Here is a 23,411-nt window from a genome sequence, read left to right on the forward strand (position 1 = left end):
TATACGTATAATAATTTCTCTCTAATAGGAAAATTGTTGCATTAAAAGTCCACAGATTGTCTCTTTCAAATCTTTATTCCATGTTAATACCATAAATATACAAAACTGAAAACTATTTCACATGCGACAAAGGCCAGGCCAGACGAGAGTGCATTGAATGTTCTTTTTACACGCGACTCCTAATGGGGGCACCAAATGATCATCTTTACAGAATGTACAAGTATGGTATTCCTCTTAAATTAGTTTACACGTTTGATTTAGTGAAGTCACATGGTCACAGGTCTAAATCATTTTTTTTTGTGTGTTCACATTCCTTAAGTGTAGACCGGCTTGCACAAAACAACTTTTTGTTTGTGAAGTGAGATATGTCAAAATCATAAACAAAAAAAAAAAAAAATAATTATGAAATGGACATTTGGTAGATTTCTCACAGCTTTTGAGGACATACAGTAGAATAACACTTGAGGGATTTGTCTTAATCAGTCATACCTTGAACACAAGCACAACGTTTGATGCACGCGACACTTAAATCATGTAAAACCATAAATTATTCCATAAATAAACCTAACAAATATGTGCTATCAAATGAAAATAAAAAAAAAAGAAATACTGCGGTTAGCGTCGGCCTATTAATGTCGCGATTAGACTTCCAACAACTTTATCTAAAACACTCTGGTCGAGATCCAGTTCCTCACTTGCAACAACGGTTCAGTCATTCGCCATATGGCGCACACCCCACCACAATACGAGAGGGGTGCGAAAATACAACACAGTTGGCGATAGTAGTCTGTACAGCTTTTAAACAGCGATTCCCAGCTACGAGCTGGAAATTCTCCAATTTGACTTCATTGGTCTGAAAACGAAGTTGATTTACTGCTAATAATGTATCGTTGTCTTTCTATCGACGCCAGTGACGTGAACAATCAAAGGCGAGGTGGCAGAAGGAAAGAAATAGCAGCTTTGTGTGTCTTTTTTTTGTTGTTGAGTAAATCTGATTTTTTCAGTCAATGTGAACATTTTCAAACAGAACAAAGTATGTGCCTTGGCTCAACAAAGGTTGGATGTCACTATGTGGAGTAATGTGCAACATTCAGTCACATGGCAGAATTAAAAAAAGAAAAGGAAAAAAAAGAAGTACAATTTCATCTTATTCTCAAGGCGGGTCACATGACTCCCTCCCTTTTAGGTGGGCCTGTTTGCCGAGTCTAGTGCGAGTCTCCTTTATGCGAAGGAACCCAAAAATAGCAACAGGCCTCGTCCAGATTGATAGCAGCTTCAGATTTGTTCAACGTGACGGGCTACGAAGACAAAAGTCACACGCGCAACACACACACACACACACACACACACACACACACACACGCACACACACACACACACACACACACACACACACACACACACACACACACAACACACGTCTTTCGAGTCGTCCTCCCCTCCGCCAGGCGTCCGTCAAATGGCCGATGGACATGCAGCTCACATTCGGGGAGACACGACGCTAATGAATTAGCAACATGGCCGAGCGTGCTTCAACTTGCGCACGTCGCGCCGTCACTCAATCTCGCTGCGGAGTTACTGACCCGTCCAGTCGAACAGAAGGTGAACGGGGTTATTTTTAGGTGTGGGCTTGTAAATCCCACTAATGGAAATGACTAGGAGGAAGCGGGACTCATTCGGGGTCCGGGAAGCACACGAGCAGGCTAAGTTATGAGGTTAGATGTGGAGTGAAGTCGTGTTTTTTTTTTAAGATGTTAGCAAATCGGGGGGTGATTGAGCAGGGACAGATTTGTGCATCTGGGTGTGCGCGTGTACGTGTGTCTATGGATGAGGTTTGAAGGCCCCGCGGGCGGCGTTGGAAGCGGCGTTAGCCGCGGCGTTGGCCGCTGCCGTCTGGACCGTCTTGTTGGACATGACGCCGGTGGCGAACTCCTGCTGAGCTTTCTCGAAGCTGGCGCCGGTGGTCCGATACAGTGCGTGTACCTGCGCAGAGGCTTGAAATTAGTTTTGCATTTTAAGAATTGTTGACTCGCGAGATACAAGATACCTTCTGCGGCCACATCCAGGTAGATACATTAAAAGTGGGGTTCTCCAAGGTTCAATGCTAGGCCCACTACTTTTTAATCTTGACATGCTTCCTCTTGTGGACGTCATCAGGATTGATTTTAAGGTGCTTAAATAATTTTTGGAATGTCCTAACAAGGAATGTCAAAATTAGTGTGTTAATATTGACGAAATTTAAAGTTCCTTTAACCCTTCCGACCAGCGTTTTTTCTGCTGGGCACTTTTTATTTAATTTAATTTTTTTTATTTTTTTATACTGATTTTGACTCTTTTGCCACATAAGAAAAACATTGAATTATTTTGGGGGTTATGTCATGTTTTTGTTATAGTGGACGCCAGGGTGGCTGTAATCATTTTTACCATGAACATCATGCAAATCAACTTGCGACTGATTGGTTAGCTAGGATCCAATCATGAACCAGAAGTGTTGACATCATTCAAATGATACGTTTCTATTGGTTTACACACGCAAATACGTTATGTCAACTGCAATCATCTATAGGTCCGAAGGGGCCACTAATTTTTTAAACTCTCGATTAACGCCCGCCCCTTACACTGTGCTGTCATCGATGTCCAACATTAAACGCTTATGCCATCTAATGGCAGAAAAAAATGACCTCAACATAAGTCAATGTCTCACATTCTTTCTTGTTTTTTTTTTTTTACAGTACATTACATCTTTTGAACTTAAACTTCAAATAAATTTATGAATTACTATGAAATTACTGTATCAATGAACTAAAAGATGCCACCATATTTGTATTAGGTTATTTATATTATCATATTTTTCCACTTTTGTTAACAAGAATATGAAAAAATATATTTTATTGTACATTTAGAACAGATATAAAATGTGAGGTTAATTTGTGAGTATGATGAGTCTGGTACTCAACGGTACCAATTTTCGGTACTTTTGTACTCTCTCTTTTTTTTTTCTTTGTTAAATTTGATTTATTCATTTTTGTGGTAGTAAATGTTTATCATTGTTTAATAGTTTAATATATATAAAAAATAATAACAATTACCTTTCAATATATAAATCTTGACAAATAAAAATAAAATTTTATTGAAATGAGCCAGAGAAGAATAGTAAAAATAAAGGTTTAACATTTTACAATTATAGTACTGAAGTATAATTAATAAGCATAAGTTAATATTACAAGAAAACAAACAAAGTGTGAATCAAAGTTCTGTGCAATGAAAAACAGTAAATATATAAATGAATAATAATTGATGTTATCTTAGTTTCTTGTGCAGTTGTTGATCAAGAACGTAAAGCCTGCCGAGCTATGAGCTCGAAGTTTGAACCCACGTTGGACTCAAATATAAAAAAAAAATGACAGTTGGAGGACATGACATGAACAAAGAGAATAATTGGGTTCAAATGAATCATTTGAACGTATCCGATGTGGTCTGTAATGCTCGCTACATTTTGGCCACAATCTTTTGCTAACTTAAATATGGTCACCAGTAGTATATCCACATTACAATGTCTATATACCTTAACGACGTACTCGGAAGTACCGACCCAAATCGGTCCATACCACAAAAAGTACCGTTTTCGGTACCCATCCCTGGTACCAACAATTTTATCCATCGTGATGTGCGAGTTTGTACCTTCTTAAACATGATGAGCGAACCCACAGAGAGCGTGGTGAAGAGCGCCGCGATGAGCAACATGATAATGCCCACCGGGATGCTGGTGTTCAGGCCCATGAGAGCTGTAATCCAGCCACTGCAAAACCACAACAATGACTTGAGATGCGTCCAAACTGAAAAGCTCGTGCCTGTTTGACTCGCTCACCATGTGCCCCAGCCGGTTATGCCGATCGTTTGTAGCACGTGAACTCCAAACTGGCAGATGTAGACGAAGAAGAAGACGAAGAAGCGGAAGGAACTGTCGCTCCTGGAGTGCAGACAGGGGAGGTCATACAAAGCATGTCGGCTAATGGCTAGTTACCATATACATGTATGTGTTAGCATTAGCATTAAGCTAGCAGACTAACGGCTAAGCTACTACTACTATTACTACAATTTTAGCAATTTGTTAATAAACCTAAGCTAATGGCTAATTCCCAAATACACGTATATGCTAGCATTAGCATTAAGTTAGTGGACTAACGGCTAAGCTACTAGTACTACTATAATTTTAGCAATTTGTTAGAAAACCTGAGCTAATGGCTAATTCCCATATACAGGTATATGCTAGCATTAGCATTAAGTTAGTAGACTAACGGCTAAGCTACTACTACTACTATAATTTTAGCAATTTGTTAGTAAACCTAAGCTAAAGGCTAATTCCCATATACAGGTATGTGCTAGCATTAGCATTAAGTTAGTAGACTAACGGCTAAGCTACTACTACTATAAATTTTGCAATTTGTCAGTAAACCTAGATAATGGCTAATTCCCAAAAACTGTACAAGTATGTGTTAGCATTAGCATTAAGCTATTAGACCAATGGCTAAGCTACTACTACTACTAAAAATTTAGCAATTTGTTAGTAAACCTAAGATAATGGTTAATTCCCATATACTGTACAGGTATGTGTTAGCATTAGCATTAAGCTAGTAGACTAATGGCTAAGCTGCTACTACTACTACAATTTTAGCAATTTGTTAGTAAATCTAAGCTAATGGCTAATTCCCATATGCAGGTATCTGTTATCATTTGCATTAAGATAGCAGACTAACGGCTAAGCTACTACTACTTCTATAATTTTAGCAATTTGTTAGTAACCCTAAGCCTCTTTTTGGAAAAATGTGAGGATGAGCTGAATTTATTGCCACCATAAAGTCGTCACCTGAAAGCCCCGTACAGCGGTCTGTACCAGCAGACAAAGGAGCAAGGCATAAAGAGCAGAAACCACAACATGGCCAGGCCGAAGTCGACGCCGTGGGTCGGGTCCACGCAGAACCAGGCCAAGCAGCCAAACATGTTGACAAACAGCGTGGCGGCGTGGACTGGTGGAAATGCAACAGCAAGATGGATAATCAGCGTCAAGTGAATCCAGCTTCTTCTTCAAAATGAAGTGGATTCGCTTACACATCCAGAGGTTGTACATGATCTTCACCGTCTTCTGGAACTCGATGGGAATGTCCACTGCGATGTCGTGGTAGAAACACGGACCCACGGGGAACTTCTCAGGCATGGGGGGCCAGTTGTTTTTACGACCTGCCAAGATATGGATGAGGCCATTTGTGGGTAGGGTGTTAGCAGCATTAGCATGCTAAAAGCAGAGTCAAGCAAAAAAGCTCCCCTGCCCCTCAAATTTCAACAATTTAATCAAACTCAAAAGGTTTTTTTGTGACAGAGCAGTGATGAATTGACGGACTTACTGACCTGCTCCCCCGTGAGACTGCAGCTCTCTCTCCCTGCGGTCCAACTCCGCCGCTTTCCTCTCCAACTCCTCCTGCCTTCTCAGCAATTCGGCCTGAGCACGTGCCTGGTCCTGCAACGTCCGCGCAGAGTTCACCAAGGAAATAACACAGACTTGCAATCAGGTATGCTTGCATTGTGGTAATGTTTGTCTTGCAATGGGAGTTCAGGTTTGTGCTAAAGGTGAGAAAGCAGGAGTATGACAAAATACACAACAACAACAAAAAGGCAAAACAAAGACTTAGGATAAAATATTTGTGTCAATCAAACTGTTGGTGAAAAAAATAGTTTTAAAATAAGTTACCTGTGTTTGTTGCTGTGAGTAAGCCGGGGGCTCTTCTGTGGGCTTCATGATGGCAGGTTGTGTGTTCTGCGAAGGTGCTGGGGCAGACTTGGGGGCATTTCCAGGGGCGGCCTGCAAAACCAGCAGGAACAATCTTAGTATTGAAGCAAAATAGGCCACAGTACTATTTTGTCAATTTGGAATTTGAGAGCGATAAGATTGAAGCATATCAAATAAGGCCACACACAAACACAAATAGTCAAATTCATTAGCGCAAGATGAACTCAGAAGTTCAGCTTACCGTTCTGGCATCTGTGAAGGGGTTGTATTCTTCTAGACCGCCGGGTGGGGTAGAACGGGTCACCTGTGTCACTGAGGGATCCTATGGGATTTTAGATTACAGTCATTGGCCATAATATTAGAAATACCTGCGCATCTAATTGAGATCATCTAATACAAGAGCTGGATTTTCAAGACTAGTGTTACAAGTATTACTTTAACAATATGTTTATTATTGTGTAGTTTACAGTGGAGCACAACTGCATTTCATCACACTGAGAGCTGTTCATGAACTGGGAACGCCTGAAGTTTTAAGTTGTAATATCAGCATTCACCGCTAGATGGCAGACATGGCTTAGCTGCACTTACACTGGGTCTTACACTGCCCGATATTACAACGTGAGTACTAGACCTAATATTTGGAATGACATGCAGGACAAACAAAGCACCTCAATAATAATAATAATAATAATAATACAATTATGGGCAAATTTATTTTTGTGTGGGGGAAAAAAAAATGCTGTTCAACAGTTTTGTGCTGTCATTGAATGGTAATTTTCTATGTAAGAGAGCCGTTTGTACCGGGATTTGTATTTTTTTCAAACCCTTTGTTATTTAATGCTGAATCTTTCATACATGCACTGAGAAATGTATTATCAAATTAAATTGTTAAAAACACGTTTTTGCTCGTATTTTGTCCATACTTAAAATGGCTTTTTTCCGTGCATGGTCCTGTGTGGCTCCCAGTAGTCTGTTACTTTTTTAAACAGCCGATAGACCAATATAGGTATGTTTATAATTTACCTGTAAAAAGCCATTGTCCTAAATGTACACATATGCGACCAAAATGGCTGCCAATTAACGTGCACTGAAGAGCCAATCACAAGCCAGCTTTCTATCCAATCACAAACCATCATAACTTTAAAAAGTTGTCTCAATCAAAATTCTTCTGGTTAGTTGAGCAGGGGGCAGGGGGCAGGGGGCAGGGGGACTGTCACCTTTGCTAACAGGTGAGAACGCAACATAATTTAATTTATATATAAAACAGGCAACACGCAACCAGTTTATCAAGGGCTTGTTTATGACCATCAGTATCGTGTGTAGTTCGTGTCATTAGATAACAATGTATTTGCAAAATGCTAACACCTCTGGGATGAAGCACAACCACAACAACCATACATTTTATGTACTGCCTCGAAGCCGAGAACATTCAGTAATGTTGGAGGGCACACATTTTCTGTCTGTTAAGCTAGCATAGCGGTTTTAGCGTCGTCTTCCATTGAAGGCCAGGGATTGTATTAAATGCTTACCGGGTAGCCGATTGTGCTACCTAGCATGTACCGACTAGGGGAAACCTATAGCTAACTGGAGGCGTTCATTCATACACATTATGTTGTGACCACAACCTGCACAGTTGATATGCAAGTGCAGTATTAAATAAGTAAAATGGTTACTTTGTAGCCGGTCGTGCTACTTAGCTCCGTACCGAGGTAATAAATCTATAGCTGTAGCTTGACAGTTAGCATGCTAGCAAGAGTTAGTTACCTGAAACGGATTGTTGAAGTCCGGGTCCGCGAACGGGTTGCTGTCAAAATCGGACATTTTACAACCTTTCAGAGAACTCGTTCCGGTATTTAAGCGCGTCCCGATTCGCCTGGCAGTATTCGGTCCTTCGCTCTTTGCTTCCCCTCTCTGCCGCCTTGCGGTCTTCTCCGCCGCCGTCCACTGATGGAGGACCCACCGCTAGTTGCTAGCCCAGTTAGCACACAACAAAACCGGGTGAAAGGAAAGGCGACGCGCGGCTGGAGTGTGACGTCATACATTCAGCACCTCGGATAGCGTGACGTCACGGCGTACGGTAAAGATTTTAATGGTGACGGGTAGTTAACTTGTAAATTAGAAGAGACTGTAAGCCTTCCAACCATTTAACAGCTAGATGTTGAAGATATCTGCAATTTACTTTTGCCTAATCACAAAGAACATTTCAGATATTTTATCCATAACTACAAGTTGACATTTTTAGTTATCTGCAACGGCATTTCGCCTAGGACAAATGACGTCACTTTCGTCATTAATAATATGTATGGAAATTGTCATGACATAAATCTACAATCCAGCTGCGCAGATCCACTGACTAGTAGGTCAAAATACTGTATTTCACCCCTTCCCCCATTTTCCCCTTACTTTTTGTTTACTATAATCTTGCTTGCCACCAGACTTGAACCTTTCTCATTTTCTTTTAAATTAAAGATGATGTAAAGCAAAAATAAATGATACCTGAATTTGAATCTGTTAACAACCTGTCAAATTTGTATAATTAAAAAAAAATCGCCACCATATAACATAAGGCTTCAAAATTGTGAAAAATCCGTCAGTTGCTGGTCATCTCAAGCTGAATGTGCTGAGACCACGCCCAATCGACTGTCAACTGTCAATCAAATACCACCTCTCCGACCTGAATGGGATGTTCGAGCCACCAGAGCCTATGGGGTATATGCCACGCAGGAGGCGGGACTTACGACTTCCTGGTTTTCACACATCAGCTTTGTTTCCGTTTCCTGTTTTGCGGCATGTGGGCTGCGTCTCAGTTCTTGCGCTTACCGTCGATGGGTGCGAGTGTGTCTGTCTCAGTTGTTCGAAGAATTTCAGAGAGTTGAGACGGCAGGAGTGGGGGTGCGAGTGTTGGAACGCGGCCATCAGTGGCCGAAAACAACGCTGATGTGTGAAAGTCGGAAGTCCGTGGCATCTACCCCATTATTAATCAGAACCGACTGAATTGAAAATCAACATAATTCCTGTCAGTCTGCAGCAGAATAGTAAGTTTAGCAATATGTATTAGTCTAGCATAACGTTAGCCACTTAAAGCTGGGCTAGCACCAACCTAACATGTTTTTATCACTTTCAGATAGTTTTTTCAGTAAATGTCAGCAATTATCTTCAAACATGTATCATTTAATTACAAACAAGCTCTTTAAATGATATTAACTAATACTTTCAATTACAGTTGGAAAGCTGAGTTACAGCAGTGGTCCATATCAATGGGTCGGTGTTTGGTAAGTAAACATTTACATTGATGAGTATGTCATTCTTCTACGTCAGTGTTTTACAACCTCTTTTGAGCCAAGGCAATTTTTTACAATCTACAAGTAATTGACGCTCCCATGCCCAAAGGGTATGTAATTGCCTAGAATGTCCACAAGATAGCAGCAAATGACTGGCGTTTCTTTCTAAATGAAGCTCCTCAACTCACTAAATTTTCCCCCCTCCCTTGGTACCAAAATGCCACCAGATGGCACCAAAACAATACTGTTCTTGCTTTGTCCTTGGCACAAAAACTGCAAATAGTAATCTGTGACTGTCAAGCTGCAAATATGTTGTTGTTTTTGTGCTAAGTAGTTGAAATGGAAAAATCTCGGTTCACTGTTAGCATATCTAGTCACTACATTTAGATGCAAACAATTCTCCTTGTAGTTTTTACAGTGCTGAATGTCTTGTGATGAGACACAACCAGTCATTCCTCTATTTGTGTCCCGCTTCCTAAATGGCTACTGTTACCTTTCTTGTCCCAAACAAGTTTTATAGATTGTTTATATTGAACCGGTTTAACAGTACTGATTGCTGACCACAACTCTGAGCAGGGCCTTTTTAGAATTTAATCTGTTGCTTGGAATTTTAAAGCTTACTACAGTAATTACACCTTGTACATTAAGTTTTGGGTGAATGGACTCAACAGTTTATCATCAGTATTTAAATCCTGTGCTTGTACATATACAGTGGATCTATATTCCGTAGCTTCAATTGCAATACAGTCAATCCTCTACGCAAACATTATGCCCGCTGTACAGTATTTTTACCTCCTGTAGGTCAAATACGGCAGCCATCTTCCTCCATGTGATAATAATGAGGACGTTAATGGTGATGGCGCTAATGATGATGAGGATGATTAGCAATGGAAGCATCTGCTGTGTCGATGATCTCTGCTGCCAATGAGGATTATCGCTTTCATAATATCTACAATGATGACTTGTTTCTCATAAAAAACACAGCGTATAAATTATTTTGGACCTCACCACAGTCACAGTGAAAGAGTAGCAGCCAATGTGATGCGAGTCGCCCGAGGTTCCCGCACTAAACACTTAGGGGCGCTACAATGCCGTCGGCAGCCGTCTCTTGTCTCTCCTTTGGCAGAATCTTTTTTTTCTCATTTGCCTCCAATTTATTTTCATTCAAACGAAGGGTGACCATGTGAAGAACATCAGATGAGTTGACAGCCTGTAAATGTGATTTAAACATTTAAGCACCATTTACCCAGATTAAGTTTCAATTGGAGAACAAATGCTATTAGGTGGAAATCTTACGGTATGCTGTAAACCACAGCGCTTAAAATATTCCCAATTTTATTGTTTTAATCTTATTGGTCATATTTGAACAAAATGCACTTGTACCTCTTTGGTTTTGTTGAAGGCTCATGTCCGGTATACATTTAGTGTATTTACTACTTTGACTTTTAACTACTTGGTCTGCTTTATACACTCAATACTTATTTTATACTGAACCCAGAGATGGACTATAGATAAACACAAGCTGCGCATCCATTACAATTCACCTTCTGTGCGCACACACATGCACACTGAAAGTGAGCATCAGTTCCTCCCCTAATCTCGTATTAATGGACCCAATCACAGACTCTATGAATAATCAATGGTCAGTGGTCTGCAACCGCAGTGCTTAGACCTTGAGTAAAACTGAATTTTCCTAATCAGATGCGCACACACCTTGAGGCCCTAATCAGCACTCTAATGGTTTAGAATCTGTCGCATGGTTTGTTTGCTGCACAATGTGAAAGATAAACAAGCCGTGGCTGTGACTGCCCGTCTTTGTGTATGCACTCTACACGTGTGCCTAGGGAAAAAAGATGGTGAAAATGTCCGCCCTCGTCCTCCCATCCTCTGTGTCTCTAATACTGCAGTCCTCGTGAGTGTGTGTATGTGTGTGTGGAAACAACCACTTTGGCTAATAGCTGCTACATTAGTCTCCTAACCAGCTGGTCATGGCCATTTAGAAATGTTCATTAGGTCGCCGACCAGAGTGGATAGGTGCGATAGTTCACTCTCCGCTGTCGACTGTGGAGAGACGGGCATAGGCAGACCGAGAGGCAGAGGGAAAGTCATTCACCCGCCAACTTGACGACCAAGTGTTAAAAGCCGTGGATGCAATTATCCCCAGATTGCCCTGAATTAGAACCTGGCGTATAATTACATCTCATTAATGTCTATGAGTGTTATTTTAGAGTTCTGAAAGGTTGGATAAGCAGGACTTGGTATTATGGCTTATTAATGCCGCAACATCTGGCGCCATTCTGGCAATATTTTGATGAGTGAATGGGAAGGAAATGCAGTATTTAAATGTTATCGTCATAAGGTGAAATCACTCGTTCTAAATGTAACAATAGACATCCCCAAAGTATACATAATTAAACTCGTTGTTGTTATTATCATTATTATATTGCATTAAATGCCGGACGGAAGATGGAACCTGAATGCAACGTGAAGGGGACGTCAACCCAAACATTTTCATTGCAATAATATGTTCTATGCAGCCCCACTAGTCCAAAGACGCATTTATGGAATGTGAATTATGCGGCAAAATCCACCCGTTTTTATCCATCTAAGGGGGTGGCCATTTGCTGTCGACTGAAAATGACATCCCAGGTGCTCGGAGATCAGGTAACGGCCAATCACAGCTCACCTATTCTGTGAGTTTGGTCATGTGACATTTGCAGGCTGAGCTGTGATTCGTCGTTTCCTGAGCCCTGAGCAACTGTGATGTCATTTTCAGTTGACAGCAAGTTGCAAAATGGCCGCCCCTTGAGAATGAATCAAATCGGGTGGATTTTGCTGCTTAATTCGCATTCCACAAGTACAATATTAATCAGAAGACTGTGTTTGGATTAGTGAGGCTGCATAGAACATATTATAGTACTGACATTTTTTGGTTTGAATTCCTCTTTAAGACTACTTTTGTGATAATATTAGTGTGAAAAAATATATATACCAAAACGTGTACTCAAATGTAAATGTAGCACCCATTTTTTCCCCTCATGAATTGAAATAAAACATTTAGCTTTCCAAAATGTAAAAATGTTTCTCTGAAGTTGAATTCACAAATTGTTAAAAAAAACACATCCTGCCAAATTACTCAGATTACAAATGATCCCGTTTGTGATCATGGTTTTGTCTGTTGACATTAAAATTGCATACTGCCTAAAATTTATCGTATCCATTCCATGTCCTTGCGTTGTGTGATATCATTAGACATTTAAGAGTGTACTTGGCCAGTCAGGCTGCACTGCGCTGCACTCTTGATTGTGCTTTCATCTGTTTGTTTGGCAGAATGCATTTTGGTCTTTTATGACCATTAAGCCATATCCAGTATCAAAACCTAACGTTGTGGCAATCTTGAGACATGAACCTTTTCTAACTCACAAAATTTGTGACTCGCTCACAGTGCTACGAAACCTAATATGACATATATAATGTTATTATTATTATTTGAAGGTCATTACAAAATTTTTAAGCTTGATCTACGTATGTTCATGTGACTACAACTGTGGCTACTGCTCGTGTTTGTTCTGTGGAACTATGTGAAGATTAGAGGAGACATGGTATGAATAAAAACAATAAAATTGCGGACCCTCCAGGCTCATTTAGCTCAACAGTATGGAAGCATTTTGGCTACCCGGTTGAGAGCAAAAATGTAAATTGCATAGTAATTACTATAGCAAATTCTTCAATAAACCTCCCAAGTCACGGCAAACTTATTCACGCGCCTTCAAGACGCATCCCAAAATTATTTGAATTAAAATGGGCCACAGAAAAAAACACAGGCATGGTCTATTTTGATACATTTATTTATAATAGTATACATTTCTTTATGTTTTTATAAATAAATCAATGTAATTACGCTAATGTATCTCTAAATGTATATTTATAATATTAAATTATTTAAATGTATTATACAAATATTACATGCTTATTTATCAGAAATTGAGATACAAGTCAAATCTTACCTTTGATGTGCACTAATGCAAAAGTAAACAAAAGCATGCCATATTTGGGAAATATAAACATTTTGTTTCTGTTTAGGTAAACCAAATTCGAGTCATGAAAAAATCAGCATAAAAAGTATTGCATCCATATTTCGGACTGTAGACATAAGTTCAGTGTGAATATGTAAACATGTTTATTCTGATGACCAGTCAGAGCACATTACACACAACGCCCTTCGACAGAGGAGGGGGGGTCGGTAGTGGGGGGGCTGATTGATTCCCCATTTCCATATTAATGAGCAGATTTGTTAAGAGCCTGGAGGAGAAGGAGAAAATAACAGGGTCTTCATAGGGCACGACATTTATAAATAAAGCTGATGCAGAGAAAAATGGAAATTAAACCTTTTAGTTTAATAAATTTGAGGCGTCCGCGGCAAGCGAGCGATTTGCATTTCCATTTGTGGCCGAATAATGAGAGCGCGGGCAGGCCCATGATGAGGCGGCGAGCGCTGCTTTTGGCTCTCCGACTGTCAGCCAATCACTCTGGTGTGCAGCCCCTCCGCGTCAATGTCATTAGCTCAGGCCTGACAACTCTGCCGCTCAGCCCTCTTAAGATTATTTGCCCGTATCGTCACTTTTGAATGAGGTACAACAAAGTGCATTCAAATTCTGCATTTTCCAAACTTCAACAAATGCCCTTGAATATTCAACATTGGCTCCGTTGTGCAGGCGTTACCTGGGAAAAAAAAAATCATCTTTTGTTGTCGTACCTGTCAGCGTGACACACAAACAGGCGCACACGCGCGCCATCGCTGATTGAATTTATTGGGGAATGGATGTTGACTTGGACCACTCCAAGTAGGCTAGATTGTTGTTGTTCACGGATTGACAGAAAGACCCGGAGCGGCTGATTGAAAGTGCCTTTTAGCTTGCTCTCACTGTATATTTGATTTGGCAAAATGGAAGGGGGAGTCCAGTCTTTTCCCAGGATGCAAACGCAAGACTGCCTTTGCCAGCCGTATGTTTTGTGTTTGTGTGTCTTAGCCCGCGTCGCTAAATGCTGCATAAATTGTGCCCCTTTCAGGTATTAATTGAATAATGCAAGCACTCCTCTCGTCAGCCACTGAGCGCCACTGAGTGCAGGCACTCTCTCATCGTCCCCCCGCCTTGTGACTTGACAAGATTTATCTGTGTTGTTCCAGCCAATGCGTGCCATTTGTTCCAAATGTTGGCCATAAACATGCAAAGAGCAGAAGTGTGCACTCGTAAAATAAGGTCCTCAATGGCTGTTTTACAGCCCAAAGGGACTGGTGTTGGGTGGTTGGGAGTGGAAAGGGGGGGGGGGGGTTCAGCATATCAAATCATGTTGGAGCTCTTGCTGAGCCAACAGCGTGTTTTAAGTTCTCTTCCAAGCAGCCATGTGATGAAATGAAACGATTTGCGCCATTAAGGAAAAACGCCACATGCGAGAGATGTTCGACATTGTGTTAAATATGCATAATGTACATTATTTCCCAATCTTTTTTTTTTTTTTTTTTTTAACGGGACACGTTTCATTCGGTCGCCTTATGTCTGCTTCCAAACTTTAAAAGGTAATTTAGCTTGACGCATTCAGGAACGCTCCCATACCCAAAAAAAATGGTCTAAACTTCTATATAACGCAGTTAACACGCATCTTCTGTAAAGAATAAAATCAGTCGCCCTTTAATGAGCCTAATTCAAATATCCTTTTGTTTCGGCGCGGACGTTTTGGCTCCTCAAGTTGTCGACATTGCGTATGGATGAGGCCCAATTGCGCCTCCGTAAATTGATTTGCTGATTTAGCACCTCTCTAATTTTCCACACAGTAATATTAGCCTTACCTACCGCCATCTGTTTTTATTATCCGGGTAAATATGTTTGTCTCAGGATATCAATAATCATAAAGAAAGCCATGACTCACTCCCTCGAACACTGTTTGTGTGTCGCGCCGGGGCCAGCCTCGCGCCAACAATTGCAAATATTCCACATATTTCTCCGTGTAATTGGTGGAAAGCAAACGTTATCAGCCTCGGCATCTCCAAGTGCGCACGCTCCCACACACACACACACCTTAGGCTGCTGTGGCTGATGCCTTGACTGAGTGTGTGTTCTCCTATTACAGACAGTAATTACCGTCAGTCACCCTGTGTGTCCATAACAAGGCGGCATAATGCCCTAATCAAGCCTGGATTAATCCAACCCTCCCTCTAATCACTCTAAAAGTGATTTATATTGTTTTTCCTGTTCTGAACAAATGAAATCTGTAGCCCAAATTAATACTGGCTTTTCATCACCGGGAAGTTAAAAAGCCAGTAACCGTCACATTCTTGTCATTAATGCCGCATCTGAGGAGACGGTTTATGCGCGCACATACACACACACGCGCGCGTGCTCACGTTTAACAAATATATACAGCGTAATGTAATATTCCATTAAGTTGGCTCTCTAATAACCATTAGTCGTCTGCTGAGAAAGGCTTTCAGACAAAGAAAATGAGGGTCATCAGGAGAATAACTGCAATTTTATTGCAGTGGTTTCCTCCAACAGAGTCACTTTGATTTAATAATTCAAATAAGAGAAATAGCGGCTGATGAATTACATTTGGCCAATTACTAGGTGTGCTTTCGAGGTGTAAATTAAGAGCGCCGTGAGTATATTTGCGAGGGTTTGTGTCTTTTGTTACACTGTAATGGACTTTTTTTTTTTCTCCCCGCCGCCATCGATCAATTATTGGAATGAAAAACGCACAATATCATTCCGTGCAATTCATTTGTCAAATTGCATCTGCCACAATCTTGCAATTTCTTGGTCTCGGGGTTTCATTTAAGATAGCGAGCCTTCTATTTTTGCTCCCATTCCTCCTGCTTTGTTCCATTGCCATTGTTAAACAAATCAATTCCAACACCGACTCACTTCCCACTGTTTTTCATTACGAAGAACGAAGGCTGGACACGAATTGTAACGGAGCCCTGAAATTTCCTGCGCGCTATCCAGTTTGTGCTTGGAATACAAACCGACTCACAAGACGCGTACTTAACAAATGCAAATTGCGAGCCAATCTGGCGACGCTCTCCGAGCTCTCCAGTTTCCATATTCATTTCCGTCCCACCCCACTGTTCTCCAACTCCAAGAACAATCCGGGGGTTAAGCTGACAGGAAAAGAAAATGGAGATCTGACCGTGTCCACCGTCTCTCTTTTCACTTCCCCTCACTCTTTCTCGCTCACCTGTGTTGCCCTCTTCTTCCTCCCCGTCTCCCCTCCCCTGTTCTCCCTTCAGTCCTCGCTCCCCTGTTCTCTTCATGCTGCGTAATTCTCATCTTACACACTCTGTTGCTCTGCACTATGAATAATGCATGGTGTGTGAGAAATCCTCAATCTCATGCTTGGCTCCCAGCGAGCATTACGGAGCTTGCATCTCTATTACAGAGATGGAGAAACCAAGAGAGAGCTATATCACATATTGCTTTGTTTTCTTGCATTTAAGATCCAATCTGGGCAGGCTTAAATGTGTATGAAAAACGTCAAGATGCACTCATTTGGCCATTAATTGGTAGACGTAGTTATTTTTTTTTTTTCCATTGGCATCATTTGAAGGCTTGAGTTGTTTTTGATAGGCACAGTATAACGTTTTTGCCATTCTTGATCATAACGATTTGCGGCCACACTGTTTTTTTTAAAGGAAATAATCATCCATCCAGCCATCCATTATCTGAACCGCTCATCCTAATGCAAACAAACTTGAGAGCTGGAATAATAACTCATTCACTGCCATTGACGATTATAGACGTCAAAAATTCATTTGAACTATTTCTATTAGTTTAACATTTTTTTCCACTTTTGTTAAACAGAGTATGTAAACTTAAAACTTTTTTTATTGTACATCTAGAACAGATATAAAATTTGTGATTAATCGTGAGTTAACTCGTAAAGTCAAGCAATTAATTATGATTTTAATCGCCTGACGCGCCTTATATTTAATTGTAATTAATCGCATGACTTCAATAGTTAACTCACGATTAATCATAAATTTGATATCTGTTCAAAATGTACAATAATTTTTTTCCCCTAGGTTTTCATACTCTTCTTAACAAAAGTGGGGAAAAAATGTTAGACTAATAGAAATAGTTCAAATGAATTTTTTACGTCAATAGCCGTCAATGGCAGTGAATGAGTTAAAGTGGAAGTCAACCTTAAACATTTCTTGACAATAATATGTTATATGTGACTTAACATGATATTCTGATTAATACAGCATTTTTGGAATATGAGTTATAAAGCAAAATCCAGCTGTTTTTATCCACTTCAGGGTGCGGCCTTTTTGCCTCTTGCTGTTGACTGAAGATGACATCACTGTTGCTCAGGGCTCAGGCAACAACCAATCAGAGTTCACCTGTTTTCTGAAGCTGCGCTGTCATTAGTTGTTACCTGATAACTGAGCAACTGTGATGTCATCTTCAGTCGACAGCAAGTGGCAAAATGGCCGCACCCTGAGATGGATATAAACGTTTAGTTGCTTAACTCATATTCCACTAACGCAATATTAACCAGATTGCCATATTTAGACTAGTGGGGCTGCATAGAACATATTATTGACAAAAAAAAATGTTGTTGACTTCCCCTTTGATACAAAAAGCAACAGCATCTGCATTTGTCTTCTATTCTGACTCCTCCAAATGGTGAAAGATTAGATTACTGTATAATCAAGCAGATAAAACTCAAAGCCTTGGACTAGGGGCCAGATCCGGCCTGCATCGTTATTTTATGTTGACCGCTAAAGCAAATGATGTGTGGAAACTTCATGTTGTTGCGAAATGGATTTGCTCATTTTATTTTGGCAAAAGATCTGGACCAATTTGAAGGATTTCCGCTTATTTTTTTAAAGGTATTATTTGTTCATGAAAAATAATGAAGTTATCACATTAATTATAGACAAAATATTAACTTTTTACTGCTGAAAATTGCTCAAGTGAGTCAAGTATCACTTTAAAATCACATCTTATCATGCTTACACTTTTTTTTTAACAAAACATACCTCAGCAAAAGAAAATCTGTCCAAAATTAAGTACATATAGAAAAAGCAAATCATTTTTTAAACAAAAAAAGCTTTTTGCACAAATTAACCCATCCAGTCAAGTCAACAAAAAAAAGGAATGTTCATACTAGGGGTGTGCCAAAAAATGTGTCAGCGATTCTCATTTTGTACGATTGAGAATCGATTTTAAATGTCCCAAAATTGATTTTATTTAAATTATTTTATACTGTCTTCTCTTTGTTTGTGTGTGCCTTTAATGGGAGCGCTGTTCATGTTGTACCCGATTTGGCCACTTAGGGGCAGTGTGGTTCCACGCGGTCTGATACACTGTTAAGTTGTAGCCACATTAGCGAGTAGAAGGAAAAAGTCACGATCAAGTTATTCCAATAAAAGTTGTTGTTTTTTTGCAGCGTGGAGCCATTCTTTTGAGTGATAAAAGTGCCGCGAGTAGCGCACTAATTAGCATTAGCGAGTCAAACTGGAGTAGATCATTACAAACATCTATAAATTGAAGCAAAAATCATTGTCAATCAAATTATTGTCAATCAAATCGAGAATCGATTGTGAATCGAATCGCACACCCAAAAATCGGAATCGAATCGAATCGTGAGACATTCCAAGATTCCCACCCCTAGTTCATACTTTCTTTTATGCTTTTTTTTCTTTGGGTTTAAAAGATATAATGGAACAACACACTTTCATTTTTTCCCACAAATTTCCACCCCTTCACAGAGGTTGTTTTTTTTTAGTCCTTGTCCTTTTTTTTTGCGGACACCATTTGCCCATGTCTGCTTATTTTCGAAAAGGATTAACAATACATTGTAGTAAACGAATCCATCAATTCATTGCATCCCACTCCAAATCTTTACACTTTTATGTGTACAGTGCACACATTTATGTGCCCACACATAAATCACATATAACTTGACACAATCCTCAGTCTTTAGTCATGCGGAGCGAATAATAGAATTTCACAATAACGGGTATACACCAGATGAGCAATGCCAGTTTTACAAACTTTTTGTCCTGTCGTGTCGACCTATTTGGCTTACAAAGAAGGCATACAAAAGTACCGATCAACTAATCCAATGTAGTTAATCTCCGAGAATTTGGTTGTTTAATGTACAAATGCGACGCATATGCATTGTGTGTGAGCGTTTGAAAGGGTGAGAGATGCCACATAGACTCAAGTTTTATGGGGTGTGTACACGCTATAAAAGCAGTGAAGAGTTAAAGTGCTTTTCTAGCACGCTCAAAGCCATGTGTCAGCAGCAGACCACTAAATCCACACAATTCCCCCGAACACTTTCCCTTCCTCTGATAGTCCATCATGGCTCCGTTTCAGGTGGCTGGCCCGCTGTGGCTGACGGGGCCGAGTCCTTGAGGAGATCATGCGTCTGTAGAAAGTACAGGACAAGCACTGATGTTGGAGCTTTGGAATGATTCTCTAGCTGCTGTTTTTTTTTTTTTTTTTTTACTCTCTCGTTCTTTCTGGTCTGTTTCGTCCAAATGTCTCTATGATAGCGTTCCATGGCTTCACCCGCATGGATTGGAATGCCTTGAATGATTATGTTGACGAGGTATCCTTGATCATGTCTCCACCTTTAAATGACCCGCCTCATTACCTCCTCCAAGACGGATTTCAGTGTTTCTTTTTCTCGTTATCTTTATTTAGCAAAAATGTGGCATCTATCTGGATATAATCGTACAATAGAGAGATCGTTTCTCAGGCAGAATAAGCACAGCCACTTCTTGAAAATGCGGAATTTTGTCATAAGGTGGCCTTTGCGTTTAGCACGCCCACCTCCAAATTTTTCGGTGGGGGTTCGAATCCGGGCTGAAATTTGTATGTTCTCCCTATGCCTGCATGTTTTGTTTTTTTTAACCGGTTGCTTCAGTTTCCTCCCATATTTCACAAACATGCATTTTAGGTTCATTCAAGACCGTAAATGGTACTTTGGTGTGAAAGTGATTGTGAATAGATGTCTATATATGCCCTGGCGACCAGTCCATGATGTACACTCTAAAAACAGTTGGGTAAAAAAAACACAAAAAAAACTAATATGAATTCAAAAGGAATGGACCCAAATTTTTAATTTATCATTTAACCCTAAAAATCTAAAAGTTGGGTCAAATGAATAACTCACAAAACGGTGCTTATTTTTTTTTCAGTACAAAATAACCCACATTTTTCTTATTTTTTATATTTCACAAACATGCATTTTAGGTTCATTCAAGACTGTAAATGGTACTTTGGTGTGAAAGTGATTGTGAATAGATGTCTATATATGCCCTGGCGACCAGTCCATGATGTACACTCTAAAAACAGTTGGGTAAAAAAAACACAAAAAAAACTAATATGAATTCAAAAGGAATGGACCCAAATTTTTAATTTATCATTTAACCCTAAAAATCTAAAAGTTGGGTCAAATGAATAACTCACAAAACGGTGCTTATTTTTTTTTCAGTACAAAATAACCCACATTTTTCTTATTTTTTACCTAACTGTTTTTATAGTGCACACTCCACTGTAAAAAATAAAAATACTGTATTTACTTGAAAAAAACTAGGAAAACATTTTTTCCACTCAGAAATTCTAAGTAACTTTTGAGTACATTTTACAAGGTTATTTATATATATATATATATATATATATATATATATATATATATATATATATATATATATATTTATTTATTTATTTATTTAAATATATATATATATATGTGTATGTATATATATATGTATATATTTATTTATTTAAATATATATATATATATATATATATATATATATATATATATATATATATATATATTTATTTATTTATTTAAATATATATATATATATATATATATATATATATATATATAATATATATATATATATATATATATATATATATATAATATATATATATCCATTCTGGATCAAAAATGGAATGGCTTCTAAAGTGTTTATTAGCAGAAGTAGTTGGAGTTATATTGCATACTGTACATACTGTAAATTTATAATGACAAAATACCGGCATAATGTAGAAGATTGATATCTTTGAAAGTTTCCATTTAAGTGCTGATACAAATTAAGATTGTCCGACCATGTTGGAAGGCCATTGTACTTGATATTATACAGCAAGAAATGTGATTATAGTTCAACCTCAGCCCTTGTTTCATGGCGCCGAAACCAGTAATATTCTCGCGGCGGTGGTAGAAACGGCCTCAAGCTCCTTTCTGTCTTTTCCCCTACCTTTTTTTGGGGGATGAAGCGCAGATGAATCACACTAACGACCCGCGCTCTGTGTGGCCTGCGCCGCTCTGAAATTAATACCCAAGCAATGAAGATCTAGGGCAAATAGGTGAGAATAGGGAGCTTGGTATTCACTCTTGGGTGCTACGTGCTCCGGCGCAGGCACACACACATCCATGCACTTACAGATCATGCACACAGACCCTGACAGGCAGGCTATTATCCCCCAGCCCGGGCTCCCGTAATTGGCTATCTCTTTTTACAAATGTGGCTCCGCCTGACTCGCATATCAGCCCCTGTCTCATCAACCATGTAGGGGTCACAGTGTCCATGCTTGTGTGTGCGGGCCCCGTGTATGTGTTTTGTGTGCCTTTGCGCGTGTTCCTATATGTGAAAGGGGTCACCTGTGTGTCCATCACTTGCATGTCTCCTCTCCTCATATGCTAATTTACTATCCGCGTAGCTAAAAAGGAGCCAGCCGATCCCAAGTGTGACCAAGGCTGGCTGCTCTTTAACAGCGCCTGAGTATTTTGGCCATTAGTCTGCTAATAGCATCCCGACTATTCCAACAACGCTTAGCTGATGATGAAATATTAGCTTAGCTCAGATTGTCATTAGTGTGGTCTTGCCGTGAGGTCACGTTGGACTCATGTATGACTTGCAAGTGAATTTTACCCCCCTTTCATTTTAAATAGTGTATAATACTAGTGATAATTTCATAATTTAAAGATACTGTCAAGTGGCATAATTGAAGTGCTAATTAGTAAAAAAAAAAATTAAAAAAAATAGAAATGAGAAATTCACAAAAGAAAATTGTAGAAAATAATGCAGTATTAATATTTTTCTAATTAAATAATATCTAAGAAATTGTACTCCATTAATCGTTAACTATTGGACATAATTGGCTTTGTTTAACCAAAGGAAAAATATATTGTGACTTGTGAATCCTGAAACTCAAAGATAATCCTCTGTACATACAAATGCATAACCCAACTCAAAGAAATAAGAACTAAGGACAAACAAATAAGTGAACAATCGATTATGAAGAAAATATGAATCACGATTAATTTGGTAATAATTGCAATCACGATTAGGACAATCAGAACAAGACAAATAAATTTCTTTGAAACACTATAATTATGCAAGTTCCTTTTGGACTAAACAAGAATGATTAAATTTGTCATTTTAAAATGAAAAAGGCATAAATACATACATTTAAACAACTCAAAATTAGTATTAATCTTTTATTTTTGTTTACTATAATGCCGATTTTGTAATTGAGGAATGTATTAATTGAAATTGTAATTGAATTTCGATTAATTGCACAGCCCTAACTCATCCCCGAGCTTTCAAAAAGTCTGACCTGCCGATCGATCTCGATTTTTGCCGATTCCGATTTTTTTTTTCTTAACAAGCAGCATACATCTTAAGTGTTCCAATCTTGTTTTATTGGAAAACATTGCAAAATATCTGTGAAGTAATACAAACGGGTTGTTTTAACTGCACATGAAGTAGTTCTCGCAAATAAAGATGAAAAGCCTATTCGTCATATCAGCAGAAGAGGACAGTGGCTGACTTTTTTTCAGACCTCTAAGGAGGGAGATAAGATGGAAAAGATCGGTTTATTTTTAAGGGAACGGCCAATTGGAAATCGGGCCTGATAAATCGGCCAATGCAAAACAAACAAACAACGGATATATATATATGTTTGTACTGTATATGTATGATTTTTCAATCGATCCTTAGATTTGTTCCGATAAAATGACTGAAGCAAAAAGGGAAAAACTCATAAGCATGGAAGAAATAAAAACGTCTGACTTTGCAGTGGAGTTTTACTTTAAAAGAGTAGTCCCGGAGGTCACTATGTAATTACTTTACCACCAGGAGGGGCTCTGGGTCTGAAATTATATCCCGTCTAATGGGGTTGATTTAAACTTATATTTGAGAAGGCAACTGCTTGCCTATCACACTCTTGCGCCTTGTTAATCCTTAACCAATGAATTAACCCTTATTACCAGTGTTGGAATATAGATGAGTGATCTCTCTCTCCTCTCGCTCG

At 39.2% G+C, this 23,411-nt stretch overlaps 1 protein-coding gene and 1 long non-coding RNA gene across 2 annotated transcripts; one reads left to right on the forward strand and one right to left on the reverse strand.

Annotated features, from left to right (window-relative positions):
* Positions 1 to 56: 56 nt before the first annotated feature.
* Positions 57 to 7,798, reverse strand: scamp1 (secretory carrier membrane protein 1). The gene is made up of 9 exons (XM_077561254.1): positions 7,550 to 7,798; positions 6,027 to 6,107; positions 5,747 to 5,857; positions 5,407 to 5,515; positions 5,110 to 5,238; positions 4,868 to 5,027; positions 3,869 to 3,970; positions 3,682 to 3,799; positions 57 to 1,983 (listed from the first exon to the last, which is right to left on the reverse strand). Exons 1-9 carry the CDS (start codon positions 7,604 to 7,606, stop codon positions 1,822 to 1,824), a joined length of 1,029 nt encoding a protein of 342 aa, XP_077417380.1. The 5' UTR covers positions 7,607 to 7,798; the 3' UTR covers positions 57 to 1,821.
* On the forward strand, positions 6,990 to 20,619 carry LOC144048849 (uncharacterized). Its single transcript, XR_013293435.1, has 3 exons — positions 6,990 to 7,014; positions 9,009 to 9,057; positions 19,452 to 20,619. It is a non-coding gene; the product is annotated as an uncharacterized LOC144048849 (long non-coding RNA).
* The last annotated feature ends 2,792 nt before the right edge of the window (positions 20,620 to 23,411 follow it).

This window comes from Vanacampus margaritifer, chromosome 3, assembly GCF_051991255.1.
Source record: "Vanacampus margaritifer isolate UIUO_Vmar chromosome 3, RoL_Vmar_1.0, whole genome shotgun sequence".
Classification (NCBI taxonomy): domain Eukaryota; kingdom Metazoa; phylum Chordata; class Actinopteri; order Syngnathiformes; family Syngnathidae; genus Vanacampus; species Vanacampus margaritifer.

Bases quoted from the DNA above. Each gene is read 5' to 3' on its own strand.
- scamp1 (XM_077561254.1), bottom strand. From the start codon at position 7,606: ATGTCCGATTTTGACAGCAACCCGTTCGCGGACCCGGACTTCAACAAT. The intron at 5,516-5,746 runs GTAACTTATTTT...CGGACGTTGCAG, and splicing joins ACTCACAGCAACAAACACAG to GACCAGGCACGTGCTCAGGC. The intron at 3,800-3,868 runs GTGAGCGAGTCA...GTGGTTTTGCAG, and splicing joins ATAACCGGCTGGGGCACATG to TGGCTGGATTACAGCTCTCA.